The following is a 22,028-nucleotide window of genomic DNA, read 5'->3' as shown; positions in this document are numbered from 1 at the left end:
GTAAGGTCTGGCACGTCCAGGCCTGAGGTAACGTAGTACAAGTTGGCTCCCTGGATCTCCTGTGATAGCCTTTGCCAGAAGACAAAGCAGGGGACAGAGCATTACCTCCTGTCAAAGCTCTGTAATTTTAAGTTTTTTTGTTTTTAAAATAGTTCAAAATTGAAGTCGATAATTAAAAATGATTTTTTGCAAATGAATATGTTAATTAAAAACATCAAACTGAAATTAACTTTTACAGAATCTAAACTTTCCCTGTGCTTCCTAATCTGTAGGCCATGAATACCTGTTTTGTCTTAAACATGACAACTTTCAATAAAAAAGAGCTGTGACCACAGGCAGTGCCACATACAGTTTACTAGTGTGTGCTGTAAAGAATACTTGTACTTTCCATGATGCTTTTTTCCACCATGCTTTTATACCTGGCTTAGTAAAACTGCAGGACATCAGACTTTGAGGTTAAAAACATATGAAGCATGAAGATGCTACAAATTTGACTTTAAGAAAAAGGATATGAAACTGAATGTTTTTTTTTGAAGGACTGTTTGGGAGAATTAACCTTTAAGTGAAAGAAGGTAAACCAGAGGTAAAGGTTAAAACGTGTTTATTGAAATTGAGTGATATACAGGAATTAATAAGTCAATAATTGACACAGCACCACAGGAGATGATATTAAGGCAGGTGATTCAAATCGTACTTTGAATGTAGGGAGTGGAAATTTAGAGGAAGGAATTCAGAAACTGAAGGTTTGGACAACTGAAGGCTCATTCATTATTGGTGGAATGAAGGGAATGTGTGAGAGTTGTAAGAATGCAGACACTTTAGAGGCTTGTAATTGTGGAAGTGATGAGAAATAAGAAAGAGGGCTATGAAAGGAATTGAGATTTTTTTTAAATAAAGAGACCTGGAGCTAGTGTGGCTCGTAGAACAAGATGGTAATGAGTGAATGGGAGTTCGGACACAGACAGTAGTGTTTCACATGAGTTATAGTTTATGGAGAATCTGCAGATGATATGGTGAACATTAGGTTGGTCATGTCTGGAAGTAATAAGAACGTAGACAAAGGTTTCAGTGGTAGATTGGTTAAAGGGGTAATGTTGGAATACAAGAGGTCTTCAGTGGACTTTGTGGAAAAGCGGTAGCAGAATAGAAGCATAGTTCTGTGTCAACTAGGAGCTCAGGGTCATCAATGACTGGCCTTGTCAATTACCAGTGTTTTGATATTGATAAAGAGAATAAGTTGCAAGTTAGTATAGAATAATATTCCTCTTAATCTGTGACTGGTGGGAAAAATTCACTGTTATTAATTCTCCAATCATGAGATAATTTGCCTAGTTATCATACAGAAGATGAGACACCACAGGAGCTTGTAGGATGTGAGGTCGCGTGGAACCAATAGAGTATCCATTGTAATAAACCAAAAATTGGGAAAGATGGCTGTGTCTGTTTCATATTATGAAAAAGACATGTCACTCACAACTACAGACGTGGCCAAATGCAACTAAAGAAGTCGGCCACACGGTGGTGGTATGGATACAGCTTCTCTGTGACATTTATGGTTGACTTATTTAAAAACATCAATTTATATTCAACAGAGGATGTTATATTTTTTGTCGCCATTGATTTGAAAATGATAAATAATTTAGTGACAGTTGAACTATGAATGCAAGATGGAAAAAAAATAACAAAATGATCTCTCATGACCTGAGTATTTTTTTATTCATTCACAGCATGTAGAGGTGGTTGACAAGGCTGGCATTTATTAGTTAATCCTAATTGCCCCATGAATCTTGCTAGGCCATGTCAGGACTCAGTTAAGAGTCAACCGTGTGACTCCAAACCCACCAATAAGCCATAACAGGGTAAGGATGGCAGGCTTCCTTCCTTGACTGTTACAGAACCTGATGAGTTTTTATCAGATATCTTTATTAGTCACATGTACATCGAAACACATAGTGAAATGCATCTTTTGCACAGAGTGTTCTGGGGGTAGCCCGCAAGTGTCACCACGCTTCCGGTGCCAACGTAGCATGCCCATAGCTTCCTAACCTGTACGTCTTTGGAATGTGGGAGGAAACCGGAGCACCTGGAGGAAACCCACGCAGACAAGGGGAGAATGTACAAGCTCCTTACAGACAGTGGCCGGAATTGAACACTGGTGCTGTAATAGTGTTACGCTAACTGCTACACTACAATCTAGATTTTTATTCCAAATTAGTTTAATTTAAATTATGCCGCTACCTTGGTGGGATTCAAAGCTATGCCTCTGGATCAATGGTTCAGGCCTCCAGTTGGCCAGAAATGTATCTTAAATACTCTGTTATCAAACACCATAATGTGGGAAGACTTAGCCAGTCTTCCCATCATTAAGGAGATGTAAGAGATTGCAGATGCTGAAATCTGGAGCAACAAACAAGATGCTGGAGAAACTCAGCGAGTCAGGCAACATCTATGGAGGGAAATAGTCAAGGTTTTGGGTCAAGACCCTTCATCTACTAGTTTTTAAAAAATCCAAATAATGTTTTTTGCTGGCATGACTGGTTTGTACAATCTGCTTGAGTAGAATTACTGCTTATTTTATCCTTTTGGTGGTAGTTGTATATAAAGTATATAAGGAAGGAATTTCAATACAGTATGATTTAGCAGTTGCTTTATAGTTGAAAAGCATTCAAGGTATTAGGTTGTTTTTTTATGACAAACTGGTTTGGATTCTTTTTGCCCTGTATTGGCCCAGACTACCCCCAGAACACAGTAATTTTCCCTGCTTCAAGTATTTATCCACTGAACACAAGATGTACAACTATGGATTGAGCTTTTTTGATGGCATCAATTTCATAATAAAGAAATAATTAATATGGTGTAAACTAAATTCTTTACCTCGATACAGATTTTTTGAACAATTTTGAGGTTGATGTGAAGCCATTTCTTTTGCAATGTAGCACAAGTTTGCTTCTTAGACTGTGAGGTTACTAATATGACGAGCAATTTATGTTCATTGCTAATTTGGATGCATTTCATGTGATCCTTTATATATCTTGAAGAACCAGCTGCAACATGTACCGAGGTACAGGGAAGAACTTGTCCACCTCAGCAGAAAGGAAAAGCAAGGACTGCAACAGCACTTTGAGTTCACAACATGTAAAAAGACAAGGGCAACAGAACCATGGGAACCCCACCACTGGCAAATTCTCCTCCAAATTACACACCAGCTTACTTAAATATATATTTTTAGAAGTTAAAAGGTAAATATGAAAAAGACAAACCAGCTGCACTGTTGGCACACTCAATTTAAAACTTGTTGAGATTCCAGTAAGTATTCAAAGTCTGTGGAAAAGCGAAATAAAGGGATGAAAGATGAATTGTTATCTTAATATTAGTAAACCAAAAAATCCTGTTTTTAAACAGTAGTTCAAGGTTATCATTATGATCAGCTGATTGCAAGTTTTACAATATTTTAAGGAGTTTCAAACTTTGAAACTTTTACCTGGAGTTTGCAAATTAAACTATTTTAAAGCTGGTTGTCAGCCATCTATTTGTCCTTTTCATATTTACCTTTTAACTTCTAACAATATATATTCAAGTAAGCTGGTGTGTAATTTGGAGGAGAATTTGCCAGTGGTGGGGTTCCCATGGTTCTGTTGCCCTTGTCTTTTTACATGTTGTGAACTCATAATGTTATGTTTTCGTCAAATACAAGACTGGCCTAATAGTGGTCTGATTATTTCAGATCTTTTTCAATGGTAGTTTAAATGTGAATTTGAAGAGATGTTAACCATATTAAGTCTCTAAATCGTGACAACTTGATATGATTGAAGCATTTGTCTGAACTGTACATTTCCAGCATCTCTAGATTGAGAATAAGTGATAGTATAGGAACTTCTAAAGATCTGTCTTTGCTTTTCAGATGTAGACCCTCCACAAATAAAGTGCCCCAGCTTCAAGCAGAAGACAGCTGAGCCTGAAAAGCTGACTGTCCGGGTGAACTGGGATACTCCTGAAGGAAAAGATACAGCAGATGGCATTTTGACAAAGTAATTGCTATTTATGAAGTAAGGGGAAGGGAAATGACCAAGACCCATTGTTGGGTTAACCACCTAAAATTCTGTGGAAGATTAATATTTATGTCAGGGTCATCAAGGCTGATTTTAAAAAAAACATTCATAATGTATTTTGCAGTTCGTGCTTTCATATTGTGAAAATGATTTCTAACTTCAAATGATGGAAGTTCAAACAATTCATCAGAATTTTGCATGGGGTTGGGGGAATGAAAGGTGAACATTTTAAAAAGAATAGAAGGCAAAAGTGAATGGTAGAGGTGGAAAAACACCCTTATGTAACCAGATTAGGAAACAGAATATGGTTAAATTATATTAAATCTACTGCACAAATAGGCCATTCACCCCAAAAGCACCTATGCTCAATATATTTCCTTCCATGCGCAGTAACTCTTACCACTCTGCCTTCACACCCCAATATTCATTTTATCCTTGTGTATCTTTCAAACTCCCCCCACCCCCACCCCCAAATCCCACTACATCCTACAACCACTTCATGTGGCAAGTAGTTTGAGGTTCTTGCTCTCTGCTATTCAATCTGTTAATGCTTATCTGATATTTATTCCCCTATTATTTTGGCCCTTGCCCTCAAAACTGTGTCATCACCTTGAACTGCATCATGATGGATGAAATGATATTGTCCTTGCGTGATAAAAGTAAATGTAATAGAAATTGAAAAGATGAAGGATAAGAGCAAAGAGAAAGAAAAGTAATTAAAAATGTTGGCAGAGTGGAATAGGATATTGAAAGGCTGAGAGCAGACCGCTCACAGTCAAAACAATGCTCTGATAGAAGATTCCTGTTCTAACTTGCAAATAACTCCACCCTGTCCGTTCTTCAGTAACCCAGTCATAATCAATTCACATGTCATTTGTCTCCCTGCAGAAAGGAAATGGGACCTCTTGTTTAAGTAACTGTTTGTATAAATGGCAGTGATAAGCTCAGAGGACTTGGATGTGCCTCATGAAAAAGTGCTTTCACTTGAGCTTCCAGAGAATTTAATTGGAACAAAGTATTAAGTTGGAATTGGCAAATGATACAGAGCTTGGGTTTGCCCTGGTAGAAAAAAATGGAAATGTTGTACAAAGTAGTCACCTAACCTGATTTGGTTTCCCCATTGTAATGGATAGCAGTAGGTTACATTTGAAATAGCCACTTGAAAAGAATATTTGGGGCTGTGTAGAAAGAAATCTTGGATGGTGAAAAGCAGAGAGGGGAGGGGAAGTTATGTTGGGTGGTTGGGATGATGTGGAATGTGAAAAGAAACAAATTTGGAGAATTGAGGAGGTTGGAAGGTTGAAAGTTGAGGCTGAGGAGACCCCTATTTCAATTTGAGATGGGAGGGATGAGAACTGGGAAATGGGATGGCTTTCAAGCATCCTGACTGCTGGAGTTGAAGAGTCAATAACTGAGGAAGGTAGCCACATCAGAAACTATCATTGGAGCAGATTTACTGGAGTCCTAATAAGAAACGTAATCAGAAGATGTACAGTATATTAATTGTGTGAGTGATAGACATTAAAATGAATGTCAATTGGAATGTGCATTCTAGAAACAGAGAGAAGTTCAAGACAGAGAGGTTTCTTGGAAGGAAAAGAAAAATGAAAAGCCAGGAAGTACCATGTAAAGTATGGAACAGATGGAAATTTGAGACATAGTGAAAATCTATATGTTGGAGCAAGAGCAGGAAGCAGCGCAGGCAGTCAATAATGTAATGAAAAATATGTCAGCAATCTAACAGAAGTAGAACTGGAGCAGAGAGCATTCTACAAAAGGGCAGGCAAAGCTAGAATCTCTATGGGTTCCTATAGCAAGGTTATTGACTATATGTATACGGTGTTAAAATGAGAATGGGTTTTGATGTACAGATAAAGTTATTAATGGATAGAGAATGGCTAGTCTAATATTTGAGGAGGAACCAAAGGTGATGAATTGAAGTGTAGAGGAAGGATTTGGCCATGATGAAAAGGATACCGTTGGGACAGGAAAGCAGAAATCATTCAAGTGCTGAAAAGATTAATGATTAATACCGATGAAGCTGGAGATTGGGGCTGGTGGAACACGAGAAACTTGCATTCCAACAAAGCTCCCTGGGACTGTGAGATTTCTCTTTTTATTGCTTCCACCATCTCTTGTTGAAATCTAGCCATCTCACCTTTTTTCTTTTCGAGGGTTTCCTCAGAGAGAGATTTTCTTTTTTTGATGAAAACAACAGGGAATTCTGGCTGACAGGTTTCAGTTTGCAAGTAGGATAACCAAAGCAGAGTTGTGCTGAGTTTGTGGACTCTGCTACTGCTTTATTCTTCCTAGTCCGTGGGGAAATGGTTCCTGAAGCTTACTTTTCTGTAGACTTTCAGGAGTTGCAATGTATTATATACATGACCAATCAAATGTCTATTTATTGCACATCGTAAGTAATGAAATTTTCACTGTGCAGTATTTTATGTATTTATGTTCCTTCCTTCGATGTAACTTTGAAGCCTTAGCTTTTGCACTTGTCCAAAAGGGTCTTGCAGCCTATGTGGATGAGAACAGAGAGCGCAGGAAGGGGAAGTGAAACTGATTTGTAGTAGTGGTTGAGTTAGTACAGTAAGGGGGATAGATACTGTTTCCTGCAACTGTGACCATCATTTCAGAATTTCTATGCTGCCTGCCCAATGCTAAGCCATAGAGTCATACAGCAGAGAAAAGGGCCCTACAACCCCCTCTATGGGCTGAGAGCATTTATTTACACTAATTCTACTCCATTGTATTCTCCCTACATGCCCATCAACTCCCCCCACTCCAGATTCTACCACTCATCTACACACAGGCAATTTACCTCCCAACCCACACATCTTTGGTAGGTGGGAGAGAGCCGGAACGCCCCGAGGAAACTCCCGTGGTCACAGGGAGAACAAATAAACTCCATACAGACAGCATTGGAGGGCGGGATTGAATCTGGGTCACTGGAGCTCTGAGGCATCAGCTCTATTAGTTGTGCCGCCCTTCGGGTTAGGGGTGAGGAGGGACTGGGAATGGAAGGGGGAAAAGTCCAGTTGTTGAGGTCTGTGTAGGTACCACTGACATAGATAAGACAAAGAATGAATTTCTGCTGACAGAGTATGAGCAGCTAATGTCAAAATTAAAAAACAGAACCACAGAAGTGATAATCCCTTGACTACTATCTGGGTCACATGTAAATTGACATAGGTCTGCGAGATCAGTGAGTTGACTACATGGCTCAAACGTTGGCGTGGCAAAAATAGGTTCCAATATATGGGTTACTAACACCAGTGCTGTGGTGAATTGAATAACTGGGGCTGTAGATGAGCTTCAAGTTGTGCAGTGGTGGGTTCATATGTGGGGAAATTTAGAATGTTAAAGAGAAAGAACTGGTTGATCATGTAGAAAGGCGATGTGAGTAATGATAACCAGGGTGTGATGGGTTGAGCATTCTGTGTCGTGTAAGAATGCAGAGTTGAAGTAGGGAAAAACAGGAGGAAGCAGGAGTACCCATGGGAACCCCATAAGATCACAGGGAGAACATGCCAACTCTACATAGACAGCACCAGAGGTCAGGATTGAACCAGAGTTGTCAGTGTTGTGAGGTAGCAGTTTTAATAGTTGTGCCACTATGCCACTCTTGTGGTCTAATCCAGTTCCTCCAGCTTCTTCTACCAAGGATACAGCATTTACTTCAACCACAGTTATATCATTGTTGGTTGCTACTAACTGCAGCTGGAATTGGCTTTGTGTGTTTAAGTTGGACAAAGCAAGCTGTGGATGTGTGATTCACTATGAGGACATAAAGCTTCCCTAAACTGGGAGAACAGAAACGGCCATTCTGTTAACTTTAATACGAACACCAACAATCATCCAAAGGGGTGTTAAGGAGCTGAGTCTGATGTTTCCCAGTTTAACCACTCCCTGAGCATGCTTTCAAACCTAAGGGCAAAGGAAGGATTAATAAAAGGACAGAATCTTAAGAAATAGAAGCAAAATTAACACAAAGTGTTTCTTGAGCTTATTCCCCATTTCACAACTGCTCTGCTACACTTCCTGCCTCATCCTAAATTCCTTGATTCCCTTAGTATTCAGATATTTTTTGCTGTCGGCCTTGGAGATGCTTGACAACAGAGCATGTGCAGCCTTCTGGGTAGAGAATTTGAAACCCTATGCCTTCTATGCATTGGCGATTCATGTGCTATTCTAGAGTATCTGTCCCACCATCCACTCAGGCCGTGCTTTACAAATTCCAAGCACCCTCTAGGTGATAAAGTTCTTCCTCAGGTCCCCTAAAGTTCTTGCTCAGATTGTCCATCTATCGTCAGTCTCTCTCAGAATCTCCAGAAAGTAAATAACAGTGATAGAAATCTGAAATGAAAAGAGAAAATACTGAAAATACTCGGCAGGTCAGCCAGCATCTGTGGAGAATCAGCTCTCGTTCAGAATCCTGTTATGCCTCAATGATATCACTTCTCATTCCTCTGAGTTCCAGGGACTATAGGCCAACCATACTCTCATTGGTCAAATACACATCCCACCCGCACTACACCCCAATGAATGTGCCCTCTTCCATCCTTCAACCAAAAATTTGTCAAACGTAATTTCCCTTTTGTAAAGCAATGCTAATTTTGTCCAGTTGTATTGTAATTTCTAAATGCCCTCTTCCAAGTCCTCAATTCACTGAATCCAGCATTTTGCCAAAACATGATGTAAGTGTAAGCAGCTCGTCTCTTGTTTTCCTTTCTCAATGAAAAGTGAAGGAAATGAATTGTTTGCATGTGCAGATTTAGGATCTTGTGTATGAAGATCTTGCTTTTTTTTACATAAGGTTGCTTTTTGCATCTTTTGCGTTTCAGTTATATTACTCTTCATTTATTAATAGGAAAAGAGGGTTTCAAAGAGATCTCACTTTTGTTGAATTACAAATATTGTGCTGTGTCTCACTGTGTGTTACAATAGAAATAAGAGCAGAGTTCAATATGGGAATTGAAGAAGGTTATGTACAGTAATTAGTTAACAGTTATATTGATAACTGAATCTTTCATTCTGTATCATGTTACTGAGACCTGTTAGTTCTTCTCATGCATGAGGATTGATCAGTCTAAAATCTTCAATGTTTCAGAATTCTATCTATAAAAGTAGTTATCTTTGAATGTTGATGAGTAACTTATTGTGGCCTATTGGCAGACTCACTTTCCAGTATTGCTTTAGAAGCTACTGGGATTGGTGATTCATTTGAGAATCATCATGGAATCCTTCATGGTTCATTTCCAGTTGCTGGAGATTAAAATGCCAACTGAGAATGAGAAAAATATCAGATGATGAGTTGCTGCAGCCAGCATTGAGCAATTTATATTCATCATTGAAATTCAACACCATAACCATCATTGAACCTCCCATTGTTAGGATCCTGGGAGTTGCCATTGCCAGGAATTTCAGTGGGCTAGCCTCATTAACACTGTGGCTGGAAGACTTGTCAGAGATAAGGTATTCTGTAGGAGGTCAGGGATGTGATGGAGTACAGTCCACTTGCCTGGGGGGGTGTGCCACAACAACAGTAAAGAAACTCAGCACATTCCAGGACTAGGTATCCCACTTAGCCCGTTTTACCAACTTAAATGTTCGCTCCCTTCATCGTAAGCTCAGTGTAACTTCAGTGAATGCCATCTGCAGTATGTACTGCAACAACTTGCCAGGGCTTCTTCAACATCACCTTCCAAACCAGCCACCTCCAGTAACCACCAAGGGCAACGGGCACTTGGGAACACCACCACCTCCATCTACATGCATGCACCTGTGCCTCCATTTCTTCATTGTTACTGAGACAAACTTTTGGAACTAGTTAACTGAAAAATACTATAGGAATTCCCTCACTACACAACATTTTCTCAAAGTGAAGTAGAAATGGACAAAAAAAGTTGGCTGATGATGTTCATATTATATGGAGAAAGGATGTGCGAGAGAAATCCCTGAAAGAACAGTGCCACAGTGTCCCAAATCTTGTACTACAGGCTGTAGATTGGTAACAGTGGGGATTTTATTCTAAGTATTTTCTCACTGCTGACCTTGAGGTAACAAATATATTTCCACAATAAATTGAAAATATACATTGTTTCATTAAATTGAATTTAAATATGTTGTAGCAAAATACAATGTTGATAATTGACATTTATTTTAAATATTTTAGTGTAATATTGAAGGGCCGCCCTCCTCGCTCAGAATTTCCTGAAGGTGAACATAAAATTCAGTACACTGTTTTTGACAGGGCTGGGAACAAGGCTTCATGTCGATTTACAATTAAAGTGGAAGGTAAGTCTTTTTAATAATTACATGTGCATTATACAGTAACCAAGGGTAGCTAAAATTAGTTCAAAAGAAAATCAAAACTGAAACATAATTTTCTGGTTTTTTTCCCCTCAGTTCCTTTTTGCCTCTTGAGTTGACAGTTGATACCGTGAAAGGAATCAAATTAGCCACCAATGTCAGAGTCATTCAGCATGGTAATGGGCTTTTTGGCCCACCGAGTCCGCATCAAACACCAACTGCCCATTTGCACTAATCCCACTTTATTCTCCCCATGTTCTCATCAACTTCCCCCAGACGCGACCAGAGCTTGACCACAGCACTGGAGGTCAGGATTGAACCCGGTCGGTGGAATTATGAGGCAGCAGCACTAACTGCTGTATCAGTACGCTATCCTAACACACATAACAAGTCTGTGAACTAGCCAATGCTATCCTCCAATTCTGGCTTCAATGTCATAAATTTCCATTTTGTTAACATTGCTGCTGTGCCTTTGGCTGCTTATGGCCTTATTTCTGGAATTGCTTTGGTTTATTTGGAACCTTCTGCCTCAATGACTACCTCCTCCTTCAAAGTGCTCTCTTAAATCTACCTCTTAGATAAAACCTTTCACAACCTCTCTTTGAATGTCTCTTGGTGTCATGTGTTGATTAGTTTATGGCCCAGAATTTAGTCAGTAGCTGGCCACCTATACTAATTGCTGACCTCTTGAATGAAGTTTATATTTATCTAGTGTGGTTCCTTGAACGAGACATGAGGGAAGCTGACCTGATCCTCTCTGCGGGGCCCCGTTTGTTGACAAAGCCTTCTATGATATTATGCCACTACGTAAGAAGAAGAGAGGTCTGGAGCGGAGGAGAGGGTGGGGTGGGGCAGAATATTCCAGCTCACAAACGGGAGGAAACACTTCTTTCTCAGTTGGTTAAATCAGTTCTCCGAGTGGGCAGGCACAGTAGTGCAGCGGTTAGCGTAACGCTATTAAAGCGCCAGCGACCGGGGTTCAATTCCTGCCGCTGTCTGTAAGGAGTTTGTACGTTCTCCCCGTGTCTGTGTGGGTTTCCTCCGGGTGCTCCGGTTTCCTCCCACATTCCAAAGACATACAGGTTAGGAAGTTGTGGGCATGCTATGTTGGTGCCGGAAGCGTGGCGACACTTGCGGGCTGCCCCCCGAAAACGCTACGCAAAAGATGCATTTCACTGTGTGTTTCGATGTACATGTGACTAATAAAGATATCTTACTTGCAGTTTGACACATTGAATGTTTCAGATTCTCTCAGATGTTCAAAAATATTCAAAAAGTATTAAAATTATTAACAAGTTTTTTTTACACACTTAAAACAAAAATCTTGAGCACTTAAAGATATGTTTAAAAAAATGGAATTAGCTAATGCTTGGTCCCTTTGCAGCTGTTCCTCTCCATTGAGCTACTGCAGGATGTTCACTGGAAGTGGTGAGGATCACCACAATGTTGTACTCCCATGCTTATCTCCAAGGAATCCAGCATCAGAATGTATTCGCAAAACCAATGCAACCTCGGGATCCCTGTGTTCACATGGAAATCCTGCAGTCGTTCACAGTTACGCGGGGAAATGTTGGCAGTTATGCATGCAGATCCAGGCCAATGCTTCTGTGAATTGCCCTGGGATGTTTTATACCACTTAAGGGTGCCAAATAAATAACCCTTCATTTAATTCACAAAGGAAAAATATGTTTTTTTTTGCCAAGAATTTAAACTGTTGACAAAAGAGAAAAACAAAGGCCCACGCGCAGAGAAGCGGCCAACATTGGAGAAAAATATATTTCTGAGACGATTTTGAACTTTCCTTACCTATGGCTCCCTGTGGGAAAAGCTGGCTGATGAGTTATCCCTGGGTTTCTGCCAATCCCATCTAAAGGGAACTGCAGGAGAGCAAGCCAAAATAATTTGCTCTCACTGCTCTGCAGAAAGATCTAGCTTTTGTGTGACACTATATTTGCAAACAGTAACTTATTGGTTAATCATCTGAAAACAGCTCCTGTTAGTCTGTGGTGTGTAATTTCAATTAACTTGGAGTTCAGTGCCAAACAATCTAATGTTTAGAAAACGTGTTTTCTTTTTTGATTGGTTTGTTGTAATTTTAAATTGCGATTCTGATGCTTAAATTCATTTTCTGAAAGAGCAGTAATGAATTCTCATGAATTAAGTACCCGGTACTTGGGTTTTTCTGTTTTTTTTTGCTCTTTTTCCCTTTTTCCTTATTTTCTTTTTTAAAAAAAATCTCCACCTTTCAGTTGTCTTGAATCTCTCTGTGTTCCTGGCCAAGTGAGTGGGAAGTAGCACTCAATTAAACATCAGTCAGCGCTGGTGTAATATAATTGGCTGGTGTGATTATGCCCCAAAGAGATGGATCCTGAAGTTTTTCCTTTTCTCTGTGGAAAGGTCTGTGCTCAGTATTCACCACTTCCCATTGGGCTGAGACCAACCCAATATCATGCAGAGCATGCACTGGTCTTTCACAGTGCCACGCAGGAGTGATATATAACGATAGCATGCAGAAAAATATACCTTTTAAATTTAAAGTATAAAAAATATTAATAAGCTTGACTTTAAAATTGTACAAGAATTTTTACTCTGCAGATCTTTCTTGTTCTCAAATTGATGATATTAACAAAAGAAGAGGCCTTTGGGAGCACCCAGGTAGTTCTTCTACAGATAACATATAGCTGGCATTGTAAAATGCTAAGCCCATTTATTTAACCTTTGGAAAGCTTCTGCAGAATTTATTTTGAAATTTCCCCTTTTTCCCTTCAAGTTCAATTCCACATGTTTGTTTTGACCTCTGGTTATTTTCAATGGTGACCTCTTGATTACACATTGTGCTCTGTGCTTGACTTTATAACTTTCAATACTGTTATTAGATGGATAGATAAATGTCTGTTTTTGAATTACTTAAAGCAACAAATGATGTGTTGACTTCACTGAAGAATGAAAATCCCATTTCATTAATTTCACTTGAAGCATATTGATATTGTCACTGTACCTATAATATTGTGCCAGTTGGTTCATTTCCAAGCAGAGGAGAACGTTTGTTGATGAGCAGTTGGACATAAATTATCCAAGATATCCAGTAATATGAGGGCCATAATAAAATCCAACAAGACCTAGAGTGAGAGCAATGTAACCCTTCTAGTCCAGTTATTGAATTGCCAATATTTAACATTTGAATGGTTTTCTTTCAATGCCTATACAAATGATGTAAGTTCTGATGTCTTTAGTATTTAGAACATAGAACAGGCCCTTTGGCCCATGATGTCTGTGCTGAACATGTTGCCAATCCAAACTAATCCCACCTGCCTGCACATGGTGTATATCCCTCCATTCCCTGCCTATTCATGTGCTTGTCTAAATGCCTTGTAAACGTTGCTAACCTATCTGCTTACACCACTCCCCCAGCGGCATGTTCCAGGCGCCCATCATTCTCTGTGTAAAAAAAAACTTGCCTCGTAAATCTCCTTTACACTTCCCCCTCCCCCCCCCCCCCCTCACCTATGCCCTCCAGTAACTGACATACCCACCCTGGGGGGGAAAAAGGCTCTGAAATTCTACCCCATCTATGCCTCTCATAATTTTATACATTTCTGTGGTGTTGCCCCTCAACCTCTGCTCCAGAGAAAACAATCCAAGTTTGTCCAACCTCTCCTCATAGCAAATGCTCTCTCATCCAGACAACACCCTCTCCAAAGCCTCCACGTCCTTCCTGTAATGCAGTGACCAGAACTGCACACAATATCCCAAGTGTGGCCTAACCAGAGTTTTATACAGCTGCAACATGACTTCCCGACCTTTATACTCAGCACCCCAACCGATGAAAGTAAGTATGCTGTATGCCGCCTTTACCACTCTATCTACTTGTGTTACCACTTTCAGAGAGCTATGGATTTGTACCCCATGATCCCTCTGTACAGCAATGCTTCTAAGGGTCCTGCCATTTACTGTATACTTTCCTCATACATTTGATCTTCCAAAGTGCAGGACCTCACACTTGTGTGGATTAAACTCCATCTTCCATTTCTCTGCCCACATTTCCAACTGACCCATGTCCCACTGAATCCACTATCCATAACTCCACCAATTTTTGTGTCATCTGCAAACTTGCTGATCAGCCTACATTTTCAACCAAGTCGCTTGTGTATATACAAATCACGAACAACAAAGGTCAATGCACTGACCTTTGAGGAACATCACTGATCACAGACCTCTGGTCAGAATAACACCCCTCCATCACTACCCTCTGTAAGTAACATCATCAGTAATTTGAATCCCAGTAATATTTTCCTGTTTTTATTTTCACTGAAATGTGTTATACTGTCAGTTAAATCCAGCAAAGTTTATTGTTTAGACGGTGCAAAGTGGTTGCACAGCTATTGGTATTAAAAATTGAATAAACAATGTTAAATGGACATCAAAGAGGATAACATTAGGACAGAACCATTTTGTTTTACCTGAATCATGTAACTTTCGGCAGAAATGTGCATTTGAGGTGATATTTCTGATTCTTTTAACTATAAGATTTTAATTCAGAAGTCATTATCATGTTTTGTTCTCTAGGAATGCCATTGAATACAATATAACCTATTCTTTGTGGGGGGGGGTGGGGAAATACATGTGGTTTGCTAAAAATGCCCATTGATGCTTATTAATATATATCATAATAAATATAAGTTGTATATCAAGAGCATCTAGCTATAAATTGAAATAAGATTATAACTTGGGTCTTCTTAGCAGAAGACTTTTAATAAAATCAAGATTATAACTCAAAGGAGTTCGATAAAATGTATTGTCCTAATGTTTTAAATGCTGAAAGATACAGTTAGTGCAATAGAACCAGAGTAATTCATTTGGTCCATGAGAAAATCTGAAGGATGTCAATATTGTGGGCCTTCAACTGAATGTCATTGGAATGCAGACTTTAAAAATACTTGGTTTTGTGGCACGTTTAATTGCCTGCTGGTAGAACCAGTCAACATTGGCCAGGTGAGACTGCAGGTGACCCCTGTGTTCAGGGCGTGGGGTTTGTATTCCTAGAAAATGATCTGTATCGTGATTTTTACGTGCCATCTGTGCATGCATCAAGAAACGAGTTGAAAAAAAATGTTTTTTCTTTTCACATAAATTCAGTGAGAGCGAATTTTGTTCCGTACTTCAAATTTTTAGGTAGTGATTTGTGAATTCTGTGAGGGTAAATTTCTGTTACTGATATGGCCATAATGCAGGGTTCAACTGTTTAAATAGCTGTTTTAGTTATATTTCAAATATTCATATTCTAACTTGTGTTCAGATTTGAGTAACAGATGGCAATGAAATTATGGAAAGGCTTTGATGATCTGATATTAATAGTGCAATAGAAATTTGTTATAGAAATTTGCTGCCAGTATTATCCATGAAATTGTTTACTAAATGAATTAAAGACATTGAGTGATGGTGTGTTTTATTTCTATGATAACTGAACTTGGAATGATTTTTATTGTCAGTTAGACGCTGTGGGAAGCTCGTTGCGCCAGATAATGGCTACGTGAGATGCACCAGTGATGGGGATAACTATGGGGCCACCTGTGAATTTAATTGTGTGGGTGGCTACGAACTGAAAGGAAGCAAAGCGAGCGTCTGTCAGTACAACCGTGCCTGGTCAGCACCTGCTCCAGTCTGTGCGCGTAAGTGTATTTGAGAGATTTAATATTTAATTTCTTGTAGGAATCAAAACGTTTGTGCATGTACCCTGTGTAGTGTACAATGAAAGAACCACAATAGATCTTGTAATTGCATCTTTAAGATTGTTTCGACAGAAAATGCTCCTAATATACTGCGGGTCAGGTATTATTCATGAAGAGAGAACCAGAGTTAACATTTCGGGTCGATCCGCCTTCATCAGATCCAGTGCTTTTCTCAACTATTTATTTAAAAGGCGGCACATTCCAATTCCTTCACCAAACATCCATTAAAATGCAATTGATCTCTGAGTTGATGTTAATTTCATAATTTGACATTTTCATTAAAGAATAATCACTATCTGATTGGCAGTTGTTCTGTACATTTGTTACAATTAAATTTTAACCTTAAAGGAACACTCTATGATGCAGAAGCAGAATAATGCCTGATACTATGCGTGGTATTGTGCTCCCTAACTTACAAAATACCGTAGTCATTGATTTTGTGTGAGCAATGTTGCTGCTGATCTGTTAGCAATGCACTTAGAATCTGTCCACAGTGCTCTGGTATCACACTGTGATGCCGTGACTTTTTGATCATCAACAGATTTCTGGGCTTTATTTCTCCAGTTTGTTTAATAAAGTGCTGAAAAATACTGTTTGTTTTAAGTTACGTAAAGTTTCATGAACAATTATCATTTTAACTTTTGCTAGAGAAAACAAGAGAATTAGCCTGTGAGTATGCACAGGCAGATTTTAATGTTAATTCTTCATAGCACAGCAGAAAAGATATAATCTTTATTAGAGAAAAAAAACTTATTCATTATAAATTTTTACAATATAAAACAGATCATTCAACTCAACATTTTCATCACAAGTCTTGTAATTCCAATTACTTTATGCTAGCACAACCACAGTTATTTATTTTCACCCTTGAGCAAAAAGTAATATAATAATTAATTTTATCTGAGGAAGATTCTATAAGTTGATTGGAAGGTGAGTCACTCAGACCATGTCAAAAACATGCTGAATTCATTTTAAAAGTTATGTACAATTTCAGCTTTGTATTTTGATCAAATGCTTAATTTTCATTATGAGGTTCTCAGGTAATCAGCTGCTTTGTACTATTGGGATGTGAATAAATCTAGGCCCCTAGTGAAACAGCTGTAGGTTCATTGAGGTTGAAAATAAGAAATGTATTGCTTTTCCAACAGTCAGTCGAGACACTTCAGTGCCTTTGGAGTGATACATGTTTAAATTTGATACATGTTTACCACCACCAACCACACACACACACATACACACACCTGTGCCATGAAATAGAGATCCTCCCCTACCGTGTTACACCTTACAACCAACCAAGGTCTGACAAATTCTAGGGTTACCCTCATAAAGTTGTCTCACCTCATCATTAACTCCCCTCACCTGCCTTCTAACTGCACCTGGCTTCGAGCTGCTGCAGTTCACCTCACCATTGCTGGAGAATTCCTGGAAATTCTTCATATCTAAAAGTGTGGTTAAAGTGCTACGATTTAGGGAAGGCCTAAAAGGAGAGGAGATGGGTAGAAGGTGTAGTGAGGGCTTCCGTCGCTGAGTGCATTCTGAAGGATGAGTGAAGTGGTGCAGACACAGAGACCATGGGAAGCAAGTGGATCGCTGCAAAATTGGCATCCAATGAGCAGAATCCAACATGAATAATTCAGAGTAAGAACAGTGCAAAATCTAACTGGAGCAGTAGTAAGTGACTGTACTGGCAGAATAGAGACTGTCCAACAGAGAATATCCTTTGATTTCACAATGCTCCACCATTCTGTAAGATTGTGGCTGATCTTCCACCTCAAACTTGCCTTCCCACATGATGCCCACTGTATCGATTCTCTTGGGTAGCAGAATCTACAGCACCTTGGAGTAGAGAATTGAAAAGGTTTGCCTTCCTTTGAGGGGAATTTTTATCCCTTGTTCATTATGCAAGTTCTAAATGGTCAACCTCATTAGACTCTACCCTGGTGAACCAACCTCCCAGCACCTACTCTGTCAAGTGTTACATACCAGCAACAAAAGAAACACACTGAGTCATGTATAAGTGTTAGAAGCTATTTTATTAATAACTACTTATGATAATAAGAAAAATAAAAGTAAAAATGTTAGATATTAAACATTAACCCCCAAAAACTAAACTCGAAGTGTGTATGTGTGTGGAAAATTCCCAAACTCCAAGTCCAGGAATAGTTCTCAAAGTTCAGTTCAGTAAGCCGTAAGGTAAAATGTGAGCAAAGGCTTTTGCAAAACCACCGTTGACTGAAGAGAAAATGTAGAGAGAGAATAATTACGAATTCCAAATGTTCCGCGATGGAACCCATATGACACCTCAGTCACTGACGATCTCCACTGCTTTGTTCTGAAGTATCTGCCACCCCAAAAGGCATCCGAGTCATGGCCGTCCACACAAATGTCTGTTTCCTTCTACAGGTTAATGACAAAGTGGACTCCACTGGATTACTCCACAAATCCATATGTGGATTGTAGTGACAGACACAGTTATTGTTTTTCATTCATTGATTCAGAGAGCAGCAGGCGGTGTCTTTCTCTTCCTCTCTCTTTTTCTGACTGAACCAAAACGTCAACACATCATTATCTTCTGTTGTTGTAATGACGCCGTGCGCGCACGCACACGCGCACACACACACACACACACACACACACACACACACACACGCGCGCACACACACAACTGTACTATGTCTTAAAGGAGCATTCACCAAATAGTAACCTAATCTGTAATACAAGGATTTGCCTCTCTCTCTAAGCTCTAGAGAGAATATTGAGCTAATCTGCCTTCATCCGGCCATCTCAGTAAATCTTTGTTGCATTTTCTCTTAGCAATTATTTATTTTATTAGGTAAGGAGACCAAAACTGTCCACAGTACTCCACATGTAGTTTAATCAAAGCTCTATTATTATAGTTATACTTTCTAACTCTCATTCTCTGACCATCATGCAGTAAAGACTATCTGTCCATTTGCTTTCCAAATTGCTGTATATCTACATTAACCTACCATGAATCGAGTGCTTGGACGCATCTTGAAAGCTAATCGTTCCTTGTCGCTTAGCTTTTTTAAAAAAATAATTGCTTTATCTATACCAATATAGATACTTTATTCAAATTATATTCCATCTGCCATGTTACTGCCCACACACTTAGGCTGTTTCTAACTCTTTGTAGTGTCTATTCCTTTATCACCTTCATAACTTTTTTATTTAAACTGTATTTCACTCTGTTACGTTTGAATTCGTTATCTATGTCATTGATATAAATTGTAAATAGTTGAGGACCTAGCAGTAATCCAGGCGATATGTAATAGTTATGACCTATTTATTCCTACTCTATTTTCTACTTATTAACCAATCCTCAATCAATGCTAATATATTACCTCCAATCCCTTGAGCCCTAATTTTGTGTAATAATCTCTTCTAGCACATATAGAACATATCAGCTACTCCTCCTGTATTGTCTTCTTACCATTGATTTCTTTGGCATCAAAAAAATCTTTAAATATATTCAATGACTGAGCATCCACAGCGGTCTTGGATAGAGAATTCCAAAGATTTGCAAGCAGTGAAGAAAATGAAAATAAAGCTTACAATCCATCAGACCAGGGGAAAACGACCTTTTGCCAAACCCAGAATGGCAGGTCAGTAAAGCTGAGAACCCAGTGCTGTAAGAGTGTGATCCGGAGACACTGTGTAGAACGACAGCAAATGGTGGAATTAATACTTTGGCTACAGACCATTTGTCAAAATCCCCTTCTTAATTCTTGGTATTGGTTTATTATTGTCTCTTGTACTGAGGTACAGTGAAAAGCTTGTCTTACAAACCGATCGTACAGGTCAATTCATTACACAGTGCAGTTACATTGGGTTAGTACAGAGTGCATTGATGTAGTACGGATAAAAACAATAATAGTACAGAGTAAAGTGTCACAGCTACAGAGAGTGCAGTGCAATAAGGTGCAAGGTCACAACAAGGTAGATCGTGAGGTCATAGTCCATCTCATTGTATAAGGGAGCTGTTCAATAGTCTTATCACAGTGGGGTAGAAGCTGTCCTTAAGTCTGGTGGTACGTGCCTTCAGGCTCCTGTATCTTCTACCCGATAGAAGAGGAGAGAAGAGAGAATGTCCCGGGTGGGTGGGGTCTTCAATTATGCAGGCTGCTTCACCAAGACAACGGGAGGTAAAGACAGAGTCCAAGGAGGGGAGGCTGGTGTCTGTGATGCGCTGGGCTGTGTCCACAACTCTCTGCTGTTTCTTGCGGTCTTGGGCAGTGCAGTTGCCATACCAAGCCATGATACATCCAGATAGGATACTTTCTATGGTGCATCTGTAATAGCTGGTGAGAGTCAAAGGGGACAAACCAAATTTCTTTAGCCTCCTGAGGAAGTAGAGGCGCTGGTGAGCCTTCTTGGCCGTGGCTTCTACGTGAATTGACCAGGACAGGCTGTTGGTGATGTTCACTCCCAGGAACTTGAAGCTCTCAACCCTCTCGACCTCAGCACCATTGATGTAGACAGGTGCATGTACACCGCCCCCTTTCCTGAAGTCAATGACCAGCTCTTTTGTTTTGTTGACATTGAGGGAAAGGTTGTTGTCATGACGCCATTCCACTAAGCTCTCTATCCCCTTCCTGTACTCCGATTCATCGCTGTTTGAGATACGGCCTACAACGGTGGTATCATCTGCAAACTTGTAGATGGAGTTAGAGCAGAATCTGGCCACACAGTTATGAGTGTATAGGGAGTAGAGTAGAGGGCTGAGGATGTAGCCTTGTGGGGCACCAGTGTTGAGAATAATCATGCCGGAGGTATTGCTGCCTATCCTCACTGATTGCGGTCCGTTTGTTAGAAAGTCAAGGATCCAGTTACAGAGGGAGGTGTTGAGTCCTAGGTCTATTCTTTTCTTCTATTCTTTCCACAGATGCTACCTGACCTACAGAATAATACGAGCATTTTTTTTTGTTTCATTGAATTTCAGCCTTTGTAGTTTTTATGTTGCAGATCAGAAATGGAATGATACCTCTGACCTCTACAACTGATTAACACAGCTCTCACCTCTCTTGCCTTCAGGAAACTTGACTACAAATACTTCATTACTATTTTCTTTATTTCACCTCCAGAGATACTGTTGCCCATCTTTCACTGTTGTATTAGCTTCCATATTTTTCGTGGTCCACCTTTAGGTCTTATACATGGTTCCTTTTAAATTTACAGCCATGAACATTAATGTACGTGTTACCACAGCAGCGGCACTTCTGGAGCAGTTTTATGAGAAGCGTCGATTGCTGATCATATCCACCCCTACTGCTGCCAATCATTACTATCGATTTCAGCTAGGAATAAACCAGGTAATGTTACCTTCTAAAATTGGTAACCCTTTAACTACCACCGGTGCATGGTAACAAGAATATCTGAAGTTTTATTGCAATGTACTGACTTTTACTATGAAGAATTCATTGATTTAATGTGCTGGGTTCCCCTTTTTTGTTTGCCCATTACCCAGTGCTGTGTATCATGTCTCTGTCTTTCTGTTAATGCTGTTCTGTAAGCAGGTATTAAGTGCTTGAACTCTTTGGCCCCATTTAACAGGCTGATAGCAAGAGCTCATTGTCTTTAACTGCTGACCAAACTTATTGTGTCATCACTTGGCTGTTCTGTGTAGCACATGCATTGCTTTACTTTATTAGGCAAGACATAGAAGATAAGAACAGGGCGATTATGCTTGACTGATATGCAATGCTCATTAGACCACGGCTTGAGTACTATGTACCACATCACATGTGATTGCAGTTGGGCGGTATGAAAATGTTGTCAGGAATGGAAAATTGTAGCTATGATGAAAGATCAGATAAACTGGGGTTGATTTCCTTGGAATGGTGGAGGCTGAGTGGAAATTAAATTGAAAGGATAAAATTATGACGAGACTAGGTAGCAGTCCTTCCTTTTACCT

At 39.5% G+C, this 22,028-nt stretch overlaps 1 protein-coding gene across 1 annotated transcript in view; it reads left to right on the top strand.

The window, feature by feature from the left end:
• srpx (sushi-repeat containing protein X-linked) overlaps window positions 1–22,028 on the top strand; it is a 67,592-nt gene that overhangs the window by 38,545 nt on the left and 7,019 nt on the right. The window contains exons 5-8 of the mRNA XM_052014367.1: window positions 3,902–4,028; window positions 10,228–10,349; window positions 15,854–16,033; window positions 21,293–21,426. Of these exons, the coding sequence (XP_051870327.1) occupies window positions 3,902–4,028; window positions 10,228–10,349; window positions 15,854–16,033; window positions 21,293–21,426 (563 nt within the window). The remainder of the gene's footprint in view (window positions 1–3,901; window positions 4,029–10,227; window positions 10,350–15,853; window positions 16,034–21,292; window positions 21,427–22,028) is intronic.

This window comes from Pristis pectinata, chromosome 4 (assembly GCF_009764475.1).
Source record: "Pristis pectinata isolate sPriPec2 chromosome 4, sPriPec2.1.pri, whole genome shotgun sequence".
NCBI lineage: Eukaryota > Metazoa > Chordata > Chondrichthyes > Rhinopristiformes > Pristidae > Pristis > Pristis pectinata.
This window is presented reverse-complemented; position numbering and strand designations above follow the sequence as displayed.